The sequence below is a fragment of the Salvia hispanica genome, chromosome 5 (genome assembly GCF_029641045.1).
Source record: "Salvia hispanica isolate PSC_SH4W2 chromosome 5, Shi_PSC_v1, whole genome shotgun sequence".
Lineage (NCBI taxonomy): Eukaryota > Viridiplantae > Streptophyta > Magnoliopsida > Lamiales > Lamiaceae > Salvia > Salvia hispanica.
In genome coordinates, this window is record NC_142696.1 from 17,122,107 (window position 1) to 17,134,531 (window position 12,425).

The 12,425-nt window shown below is 40.0% G+C and overlaps 1 protein-coding gene and 1 non-coding gene across 2 annotated transcripts; both read right to left on the minus strand.

Annotated features, from left to right (window-relative positions):
• Positions 1–626: 626 nt before the first annotated feature.
• Positions 627–733, minus strand: LOC148926373 (small nucleolar RNA R71). The gene has a single exon (XR_016131892.1). It is a non-coding gene; the product is annotated as a small nucleolar RNA R71 (small nucleolar RNA).
• Positions 734–7,215: 6,482 nt separating this feature from the next.
• LOC148926374 (uncharacterized) lies at positions 7,216–7,857 on the minus strand. The gene has a single exon (XM_089059104.1). It carries the CDS (start codon positions 7,855–7,857, stop codon positions 7,216–7,218), a length of 642 nt encoding a protein of 213 aa, XP_088915230.1.
• Positions 7,858–12,425: the final 4,568 nt, after the last annotated feature.

Here is a 12,425-nt window from a genome sequence, read left to right on the forward strand (position 1 = left end):
ATTGCTTTTTGTTTTAATTTTTTTTTTTTTTTTTTGTTTTCGAGTCTTGCAGGTTTTGTATGCGAACGCGTTCTGGGAAGTACATCTTAGAGCCGCTTGATTTAGAACTTGAAAGAACTCGTAGAATAATAAGAAGTGAAAAAGGATCAGGAACAATGGGTGACCGAACAGATATGGAGAAGCTGCAGGAGATGGTGAAGTTGCTGATGGATGAGAGAGATGCGGAGAGAGCAGCCCGAGAAGCCATGGAAAAGAAGAACAGAGAAACATTACCTGTGATGAACATGTTCAATCATGGGAATATGATCACTTTTCCTAACGGCCCTCGTATTGATGCTAACAATTTTGAGTTACGCATGCCCCTTATCCAAAGGGTCGAGCAAACTCCTTTTGCAGGTAGGGCGACTGAAGATGCTAACCGCCATCTCTCCAAATTCGTGGAAATCGCAAACACTCTGAAATTAAATGGTGTCGACGACGATGCCATACGGGTAAGACTTTTTCCATTCTCATTGATTGATTCTGCTAAGGAGTGGTTTGAGTGTATGCCACCAGAAAAGGTCTCCACATGGAAGGACATCGTAGCTACCTTCCTCAACAAATACTACCCGTCAGGCACTATTTTGAAGCTCAAAAGTGAGATCTTTCAGTTCACACAAGGCCATGACGAGCCCCTCTATGAGGCATTTGCTCGTTTCAAAGCTCTTCTTCGAAAGTGCCCAAACCATGGTTTTTCCATAGACCATCAGGTAGGAATCCTCTATAATGGATTTAATGAGAAAATATGTGCTATGCTTGATTCAGGGGCAAATGGAGGATTTCTAAGAAAGACAGGAGAGGATGCCATGGCGGTGATCGAGGAGTTCGCCACCAACAGTCGGGGGTGGTCGAAGGAAAGACATGCCACGAGAAGAGTAGCAGCTATAGAAGAGGCCGAAGAAAGTTCTTTTGCTAAGGAGTTAGCAGAACTTAGAGTCAGGATTGATCAAATGGACATCTCGAGGAAGGAAGATCCAATTCCGGCAATTTCCATAGTGGCGGTCAAGGCACCCGAAACTGCCATATCAACTGTGGAAGAAATCAACTACGTGCAAGGAGGCGGTCCCAGAAACTACAATAACAATTATCGCCCTAATCAGGGGGGCGGTAATTTCAATAATTATAATGGGAACCGTCCGCACCCAAATCTTTCTTATTCTAACAATAATTACTTGCAACCCCATGCAGGATTTAATGTTAGCAAAGGAGGAGTAGTTGAGCCGATGAAGAAGGAAGACAAGTATGAACAAGGAATCACGAAGATTTTGGAGGTAATTACGCAAGATAGGAAGATTAATGACACCAAGATCGGAGTGGTCGAAGCAAGGATAAACAACCTCGAGCAAGGAATGAACACAATCTCGGCAGCTGTAACCAATATTACCACTCAAATGGAGCAAATTCAGAAGAAGTTAGATGAGGATAGAGCAAAGGCAGCAGCAAGAGTGGATGATATTAACAAGAAGTGGGTGGCAAAGCAGAAATCTGGGGACTGCCCAGTCGCCGGCGGACCGCCGAACACCCCGCAGCGGCCCGCCACTGAGACGGCAGAGTCAACTACGCAGGACTGCCCAGTCGCCGGCGGACCACCGCACACCCCGCAGCGGCCCGCCACTGAGAAGGCAGAATCGTCCACTAAGCAGGAGCTTGTGTGGCACAACGGGATTGTACTCCCTTTTCAGCCAAAGAGGAAGTTCAAGCTTGAAGAGCAGTTCAAGCAATTCCTTAACATGTTTTGCAAAGTCCATACTAACATTCCACTTTTTGAATCGTTGCAGGAGATACCAAAGTATGCGAAGCTACTAAGGGAGGCGGTAATGAGGAAAAAAAAGCCGACCAAAGCCGACCTTAAGCTACCGCATCATTGCAGCGAGATCATCCAAAAGGAAAGGGCAGTGAAGCAAAGAGATCCGGGCCAGTTCATCATTAGGTGCCGAATTGGAGAAGGGAAGGTTGACAAAGCACTGTGCGACTTAGGATCGTCCATCAATCTCATGCCACTGAAGTACTACGAAAAGCTCAACATCGGGCCACTCAAATCTTCAGATGTAACACTCAGGTTGGCCGATAACTCGTCCATCAAGACTGTAGGTATGATTGAGGATGTCTTAGTTAAAGTTGATGATTTTATTTTTCCTGCCGACTTTATTGTGCTTGACATGAAAGTAGACAAGAACGTCCCTCTAATCTTAGGGAGAGATTTTCTTGCCACTTGCAAAGCTTTGATTGATGTAGGTCGTGGCGAGATCACAATCAGTGATAATCATGGTCAATCCACCTATAAGATCGAGAGCGAGATGCTAAAGTTTGAGGAGGCAAAGCGGGCAAAAATGGAACAACAGTGCAGAGCAGTCATGGCTACCGACTTGACCAAGTCCAAAGATCCCTTTGAAGCGGAGGATCCTTCTACCTCCACTATCTACATTGTCAAAGAGGTAAGACACTCTTCTAAAAAGGGTGATGCTAATTCTTCTACATCTGCTCCACAGAAGAAGAAACAGAAGAGAAAGAAAACACCCAAAGAGGACCCCGAGATATACATCATCAAAACGAAAGAGGGGAAGTACAAATGGTGGAAGAAGCTAGGGACCAAATTGCTCCCTATGCCAATTTTCAACACTCGAGTTATTGATCCGCCCAACTAGTGGGCCACTTCAAGTCGAGCTAACGACTTTAACAAAAGCGCTTATTGGGAGGCAACCCAATTTTCTTTTACTTTTTTTTATTTTCTCGTTTTTTTTTTATGTTCGGTTAAAAAAAAAAAAAAAAAAAAAAAAAAAAAAAAAAAAATTGGTGGCGGTCGCCGCACTTAAAGCACGGCGGTCGCCACACGTGTGTTAACATGTGCAGGAAGGATCGGGCCTAGGGCAGGCTTAGGGCGGGCCAGAGTAACCGCTGCACGGGCCGCGGCGGCCCGCCAGGATTGCTGTTTACGAAGGCCCGTGTGGCGGCCCGCCACGAGAGACGCGGCGGTCGCCACACGCAGTCCAGAGACGGGATTTCCACCATAAAAGGTATGTTTTCCATTCCTTTTCACATTCCTTCTCAAATTCCTTCCTTGCACACAACCCCCACCTATATAAATCACCAAATTCACACACCCACACTATCATTCTCTCAATTCTCTCAAAGTCTAGAGCTCTTCTTCTACAAATTCTCTCCACAAAAAGGTATGAATCCTAACTCAATTTCTGGGTTTTTCTTTACTTCTTCCATGGATTGTGCTTTATTTTGGGCGAATTGTTCGGTAGAATCTCTTAATTCATGATGGGGGATGATTATGTGTATGAATTTTTGAATTCTATGGTTTAAAATTTGCTTGGTTGGTGATTATTAAGTTGTGAATGATGATTCTCTCTTGGTTTTTAGAGTTTAAAAGTAGCAATCATGTTCATAGCATTGTGAGGCTATTATTACTTCCATGAATTGCAATATTTGTGATTTTGTAGAGATTGTTGGTTTTTATGGATATTTGGTTGATACGTCTCTGCATGGGGGATGAATTCACGTTGGGGGATAATTTTTTGTGTCCTAATTTGGTTGTTTTTGCTTAAAATGTTATTATGCTAAAAATTAGGATGCTATTTTACCCAAGCTTGCATATAAGTTCTTATCTCTTGATTTTTACTTGGCTGAATGCAGTTTGGGGGAACTTTTGATCTCCTACTTGTTAATGCTCTTTTAAGAGTGTAATTTCTTTTGTAGGATAATGGGATCAAAAGGGAAACCGGAGAATGCCTACAACCGCCAAGGGTGGACGGCTCAAGGCGATTGGCGCACGGCGGAGCAAGAATTTTGGGAGCAACAACGTTTGGAAGACGTTCATCGGCGTCAACAATATGAAGAGCTCCGAAGGATGGCCGCCGAAGCTAGAGAGGAACGAGAGACAATGAGGAGTGATATCACGTACCTCGTTGGAGCTTTCGAGGATCTTAGCGCCCGTTTCCCTCCACCTCCTCAAGATTGAAGAAGTCAAGCTCGATGACTTTAAATGAGCATTTGTACCATGTTTTTGGATATTTTTGAGACGATTTATTTCCTTGTTTTAACAATTTTTGCTTTAATTTTAAGTATTTTTGGTTTTGGTTTAATTTTGTGCTTTGCAAATTTTTCGCAGGTTCTAACCTCTCCGTGGCGACCGCCGCAAGCTCTGCGGCGGTCCGCCACCTGAACGCTGGAAAGCATCTTTGACGTGCGGCGTCCGCCGAACAGCTGCGACGGACCGCCACCTGGGCACAATTTTCCAGCGCGATTTTTCGAAATTCTTCGAATTTTCGCCCCGCTCAACCTCTACGCGAAATTTTTCAGGGTACGTTTTTTTTCAGTAGTATACTCACGTCCCTACCGACTCTACAAACTTATTTTACACTTTGTTGTAAATAAGTTTGGGGGGATGAAGTGGTGGACCGTGAGTTTAGGGTTTTCTTTTTGTTGTTAGTTTGTTTTTGCTTTAATTTTCCAAAAACCCGTAGGAGATTTTTGTGTTCTAAAAATGTTTTCTTGAATCCATGTCATGAACATAACATGAAGAACTTAGAAACACGCATGCTTAGGGACACATTAGACCGAGTTGCCAATGATATTATATTCCATCTATGTTTAAGTGTGGCTTAACGTTTTGATATGATGGTTGGGTGAAAAGGTGCATAATTAGTCAATTGCTTGTTCGCCTTGAATCGTGCTTTTACCTTGTGAGATTTGACCCTTAAATTCTTTCTTGTGTGATTTATCTGTATGCATGTATATGTTTCTAGAACTTGCTCCTAGTCTGCCTAAGTTTACATAGTGTTTAAGTTGATTTAGGAGGATGTTAGGCCGTCTTTTCTTAGCTACTTTTATATCCAAAATTTTTGACCCTCTCAAATTTTTCCTTTGGAGCCAATTTTGAGCCTTTGAGCCTTTTCTTTGGAAGCCAAAATAAATGGGGGGACAATTCCTTGGGTTAGTATAGTTTTTGTTATCTTCTTTTGTAAAGGAATTGGAGAGATAAGGAGGAAAGTATAAAAAGTAGTGTGCTTAATATTAAGAAAGTACAAGTTGTGAAATTGAGAAAATTTCCAAATATGTGCTTGATCTTAGGAAAAAAAAAGAAAGGATGTGTAAAAAAAGAAGAAAAAAAAAAGAAAAAAAAATGTGTGAAAGGTTGTGAAAAGAAAATAAAATCAAAGGATTGAAAGTAAATTGAAGGAGAAAAATAAAGTGTTAGAAGTGCCTTAAGTTTTAGAAAAGTGGAGTCATCTTAACTCTACTTGGGATATTTTTATATTTGAGTCACTTTTTAGCCAAATATTCCTCACCTACCAAAGAGCCTACGTTACAACCGAAAAGAAAGACCTTTCGGACTTTTGATGCTTAATCACATTGAGTAGAGGAGGGATTAGACTTTGAGCAAGCCTATGGTAAACTTTGCATGATGCATGATTTGAGTGATTTACACTTTACCTTTATACACTTTGAGAGTGAGAGAAAAGAACACTTCCCATCTTTGGAAGTTTGCCACATGTGAGTGCTTGAATTCAAGGTGTTCCACGAGTTAGTAATGAAAGTGCACTATTAAGCCTTGCTTGATTTGATTGTGTTAATTCATGCTTAATCTATTCTTTCATCTTTTGAGGCAATTATGACGTCTAGTCCTTGTGCATTCCGTGCGTCTATTCTTGTGTCTTTAGTGTTTTGTTCGAGGACAAACAAAAATGTAAGTTTGGGGGAGTTGATACGCCCGGATTTTGCACTATTTTAAGGCCATTATTTGGTCCGTTTTTGTTATCAAAATCACTCTACATGTCCATTATTTGCATATTCTATACATTTTGGTATTTTGACGTGTTTTGTGAGAAATGTGCATATTTGAGTCGAAAAGGGGAGTAAAAACGCATAGTCTGGAAATCTGGAGTCAGACGGCGACCAGCGACCGCCGCAAAGTTGTACGGCGACCGCCGGCGCCCGGCGGTCAGAGCTATGTGGCGGCCCGCCTCAGAAATTTACGCTAGGAGAAGAGTCTCGCCCGGCGACCGCCGGAGGACATGTGGCGGTCCGCCACCGAAGGGTCAGAGTCTCTGGACTCCAACGCGGCGACCGCCGGCCAAGGTGCGGCGGCCCGCCGGAGAAAGGCGGCGAATCCGACCAGCCCTAGATTTGCTCCAAGATTTACCAAATTTTGAAGATCTTTTCCTTCTATGATGAGGAATAATCTTCCCCTATAAATAGGACCTCAAGCTTCATCAAAGAGAGTTTACACACAACAAGAACACATTCATAGAGAAAGAGAGTGACTACTTGCAACATTCATAGAGATCAAAAGCTAGAGTACTTCAATTGTGCAAGGAGTTGGAGAAGGATTTCAAGAACATCAAGAACGACAAGGATTCAACCTACGGGTTTTATTTGCTTTAGTTTTATGTTCAAATTGTTTTCCCTTCAATCTATGTTTTTAGTTTATTCAGTCATGTGTAACTAAACTCATAGGATTCTAGGGATGTGTTAGTAGCAACTTTGGTTATACAATTCCGTTTTCTATTTAATATCCGTTTTGTTTTTACTTTGTTTCTTCCCTAAGTTAATCATGATGCTTCATAATTGAGTGACACAATTATGTATGATTCAATACAACTTGCTTCATAATTGTGACAGAGTTCTAGCGAGTTAGATCCACTTAGTAGACACTACAGTTAGCTTCCTTTAAAACGGCACTGTTAATTGAGAGTGAGGACTTTTCAAGGGTCTTAGGAGCTTTTTGGAGTTACGTGTTAGGATTGACAACCCTAATGTTAGTAATCAACGTTTGTATCGCATGAGCATAAATAAGGTGACTCGTCCTTTCAAAGTATTAACTGTGCTAGGGTATTGTAGTTTGGAATTTGTATAACCATAAAAGTGAAAGCACATCCCTGGAATTCCCCTTATCTCTATACTTTTCTCTCCGTGATTTGCTTGCATTTAGTTGTTTACTGTTTTTAATATTTACTGTTTTCAAAAGTTTCCAAAAATTCTTGTTTCTCCAGATAGTAATTGAGTTCTAGTAGAAGATAGACACTTTGTGTACATCTTCCCCGTGTTCGATACCCGGTACTAACCTTTTGCTATACTATACCTACTCTGTATACTTGCAGGTATTTATAGTGCAAATAAAAAGTGAATCAGGGGGAAGCAAAACAACGTTCTCCACGACTATCACTCCTAGTCAATATTGTTCATATCCTCCTCGGGTTCCTCATCCTCATCGACATTTCCCATGTCCAAATCGTGTCCTTCCTCATAAGGTTCCTCGTCCTCGCTTGATCCACCAACATCCGGGGTCGGAGGGGTTATCGCACGCATGTCCTCCACATTCCCATTTATGACCAACGAGTTAGACGTACGAGTCTTAAGTCTGGGTTTGGTAGGGACACGATCCACATGCGGCTCCTTATCACGACGATATCTCCATCGACGGGCCTGACCCGGCAGATACTTGTGCGCTGGGGGACTAAGCGGCGGTCCATCCCTTGCAGCTGTCATGGCTGGGAGTAGCACTCCAATCAAGCCGATCATATCGCCTCGAGGCTTGTACTCGGGCGGACTAAACCACGTAAACGGTAACGCAGCTTGAGCAGTCCATTCACTCCATGGAGAAGGCAGGCTGTGGATCAATTTCGAGATCCCCGCGTGATGGGTAACTCCTCCATACGCGTATGCATCCATCCAACGATCGTAGAATTCAGTGATGTAGGTTAGGAGAAAAGACTTCCCGTCCCACTCAAAGTCTTGGTAGGTCTCGACAGGGAAAACCTTGTTCTTCGCATAACGGTCGTGCATCGGTGCGTAATACCGGTTAAGCATCTACAAAAGAAATCTCAGCATCAGAACAAGGATCGAAGAAAATATCAATAGTGTATGAGGTTTCAAATTATGCTGAGAGTACGATGGATATATATATATATAGGGTTTTGATCTATGAAGACCAGATTTAAATACAGAAACGTAGAACAAAGTCATACGTATGACATTTTTAGATCATAGTTAGTTAATTTTTAGGTCATGCTAACAAAGCATGACCTAAAATGATCTTAATATGACATAAACTCAAATCTTATAATATGACCTAAAACTACTTAATTATGACCTTCCGTGTTTTTGGTTAATTATTGACCATTAGATCATCTAATCATAGGGTCAAGATTTGGGCTGCATTTATGGATTTAAACACATACTTATTCTGATCATCTCCCTATATATACATATATATATATGGGTCGAACGATGGAGGTGTGAAGATAATATCATATCGAAAATGAACGGAATTTCATTTCCGAGGCAAATGGTTTGTATATATATATATATATATATATATATATATATATATATATATATATATATATATATATATTTTTCGCATTTCGGTAGTTCGCAATTTCGTTCTCACAAGTCGTTCGCCTCGCATTCAGCGTTTTTATGCCTCCAAGTTCGATATCATCATACAAATTTTCCAATCACAACACGATTTACAACTAAACATAGCATGCTCAAGTTCAACTCATAACGTTGCTCATCGAACAATCACGAAATCACAAATCATATAGAATTTCCATAGAGTTTTATTCGTTCAACTCATAACGGTCTTAACATATAATCACTTGCATAAAATTCATCATTTGTTTTGCATAATCACAATCTGCAATTTCGCATGCGTGCAGAATCATCATTTTATACTCCAATGCAAATTTCCAAATATCACAACAACTCCCATTCGCTTCAACTTCCAACATTTCATAATTCAAATCAATATTCAAAGATACGGGTTACCTCATTCTTCATGGTTGAGCGGAGACGAGTCGTGGTGTTGAGCTTTCGACGATTATTATTTAATCAATTTCCCAAATTTCGGATTTTAAGACAACAAGACTCTTGGGTCCAGAGCGGAAAGAACTGAGGCTCTGATACCAACTGTAATAGCCCGGCATTTCTAGGGTATAATAAATACGGCGACTGTTAACTAGGCGAACTTAAGGCGACAAGAATGTAGACTAGGGTTTCATTTAAAGAGATTTGACCAAGTGTTTAATGAAGATCAAGGCAATAAGTCAACGACTTTAAATACGAAAAACAAGATTTAATAGCTAACATAGGCTAAGCTCAAAATTCAAAGGTTTATTGTAGCTCCAACAAAACGCATTAATTCACCATATTCCAAATCAAAGAAATAAGTTCAAAACAACCAAAGATAATAAGTTTTCACAAAAATTCAGCGGAAGCATTTCCAAGAGAAAGCGAAGCCATGTATGAAGACACGACTACACTCAAAATTTCAACCATCCATATTATTCGATTCAACTGCCTCAACACCACCGACCGTCCATCGCCGCTCAACCTGCACATAGGGAAAACACATGCAGGGCTGAGTATTTTAAGCATACTCAGTGGACTCGTGCCAAAACATTTTATAGTTATGCCACCCTTACCATAGTGAGCTCGAGGTTTAGCATTTAATTTGAAAGATAGCATCGAGTATCACAAAATATTTCATGGACTGGCCAGTCAAATAATACCTCTCATTTTCTCATCAATCAACAATTCATATGGTGCGACGAAGTGTGGCCACACTTTCGCCCACGAGATCGGCCGACTAGCAAGGACGGCTCCCGATCTCTCGTGTACACTAGCCTGATAGGGTTTGCGGCCCTACTCAGACCCGAATTCGTTTATATAGCCCTATAGCCTAATGGATCGCACTCGCAAACTAGGCATCAGGCACACACAATATCCAAAATAATCATAGGCATGGCATAATAGTTTAATCCACCCTTATTTCTCCAATATCATAAATTTGCAACATAGAAGAGTTTAAGAATAAAGCCCACCTCGATTTCCTTCGATTTCAAATACGTGCTTCTTCTTGTTATCACACCGGGAACGCGAACTATCACCTTTAGTTCATGTATTTCAAATAAGTCTCAATCATGGATCAAAATCATGCATGTTCTCACGTTTCCCTTTTCCCATCGATTATTTTCAATATTCCCATTCAAAATCAAAGTACGATTATCATATCGTTTTTATTCATACCACAACTCTAGATTTAACATCAAATCGTGTCACGCATGAGTGTTTTCCACACACAACACACGCACACACACACCACACACACACACACACGGTCACAACACATACACACACGGTCACACACCCACACATGTATCCAAATTCATCGATTAATTCTCCTTCACTCGATCTAAATGCATGTGGACTCAAGAACACCGATTGATCGGTAGAAGAAGAGAAGATCAAAATTAAAAATACCTTTTCAATAGAACAATCGGTAGAAATAAGTCGGATCTTGATTCTTCAACGAATTCTTGAATTTCAGCTTCGATTCTTCACACAAGATGAAGAAATAATGGAGAAAGTAGAAGAAAAATTTGAGAGAGTGGGGAGAAAGAGAGAGTGACGTGAAGTAGAGGGAGGGGGGGTGATTTTTCTGTAGTGCTAGGGTTTAGGATTTCTCTCCTATTTATAGAGGTTAAGATATAATCCAACAATTAAATAGTAAAAGATTTGGAGTAGATTTGTTTGTTGAAGTGGCCGAAAATTTGAAGAGGAAAAATAGGGAATTTCGAATTTCTATGCTATTTGTTAGCATATGATTTGATTTGATATTTTACGAAGTAGAATAAAATATCACGGAGCAAGAAAAATAATAATAAATCTCCCCAACATATATGGAAAGTGGCGTGTAGTTTCAATTCCTCAAAAGGGATTTAATAAAAATCCTATTTAAATTAGGTTATGGTAAGATCTCCTTAGATTTGGCAAGATATGCTAGGATATTTGAATTTATTTATGGAAGAGAATAAACAAGGGATCAAATAATAGAATAAAATAATCTCTTCTCCCATAATGAGATTTTCGAAAATCTCCAAGAAATAATAGGGGTTTCGAATTCTTCATGGAATAAATAGGAATATCCGGACTTTGGATTTAATTTGGATAATTATCCCAAACAATAATTAAATCCAAGAAAAATAGGATTTCTTTCCAATAAATAGGAAGGGTCAAAAATTCCACATAATTAAATAGTGCTCCTATTTAATTCTCACTCATCCCTTAGGAAAATAATTCACCACAATATTATTTTCCCCCGCATCAAAATATTCACATATTCGAATTTCCACCTCCACTTCACATTTTCCAACGACTTTGACCATTCCACGGCCACGTCAAATTTTCCACCATGTTGACTATTCAATAGCCACGTCAAATTTTCAACAAGTTTGACTATTCAACTCAAACTCAACTCAATATCGCAATTAAGTCACAAAGAATATTGCAATTAATCATTCATCATTTAATTCCACATAATCATAGCATTAAAAGCATTTAATGCAAAAATTTCCACGTCACAAAAATTAGGGTTCGAAAAAGCGGGATGTTACATCCTACCACTCTTAAAAGAAATTTCGTCACGAAATTTGGTACCTTTATGGTAAGAGTTCCGGGTACAGTTCCATCATCTTATCCTCGAGCTCCCACGTGGCTTCCTCATATTCGTGGTTTCTCCATAGTACTTTTACACTGGCAATAGATTTGTTCCTCAAGATTTGAACTTTACGGTCCAAGATCATCTAAGGTCGCTCCTCGTAAGTCAAATCCGGATTCAAAGCAACTTCCTCGTAATGAATCACGTGTTTCGGGTCGAACACGTACTTTCGCAACTGCGACACATGAAAGACGTTGTGTACGTTCCCAAGGTTTGGCGGTAGCGCTAATCGATAGGCTACGGGTCCTACTCCTTCGAGAATTTTTTTATTAAATGTTAGGGTCCCCTGACGCTATTTTTTTAGGGGTATGTGGTGTCACTCTTATTAAATAAACATTTTTAATAATTTGTCACCAATTATTCCATCCGTCCCTTATTAATTGACACTGGTTGACTTGACATGACGCTATTTTTTAGGGGTATGTGATGTCACTCTTATTAAATAAACATTTTTAATAATTTGTCACCAATTACTCCCTCCGTCCCTCGTTAATTGACACCGGTTGACTTGACACGAGTTTTAAGAAATATAGTAGAAAGTGGGTGGAAAAAGTTACTCCCTCCGTCCCTTAAAATTTGGCACCATTTGACCCGACACGGGTTTTAAGAAATGTAATAGAAAGTGGGTCTAAAAAGTTAGTGGTGTGTGGGTCCTACTTTTATATATTAGTTTTAAAATAAAATTTGAGTGTGAATAAGTTAGTGGAATGTAGGGTCCGCTACCAATAATCGTAAAAGTGAAAGGTGATAAATTTTTAGGGACGAACGAAAAAGAAATAAGTAACAAATTTTCAGAGACGGAGAGAGTAGTAGAATATGGATCCAACTTTTATACATCAATTTTATATAAAATGTAAATGAATGAGTTAATCTA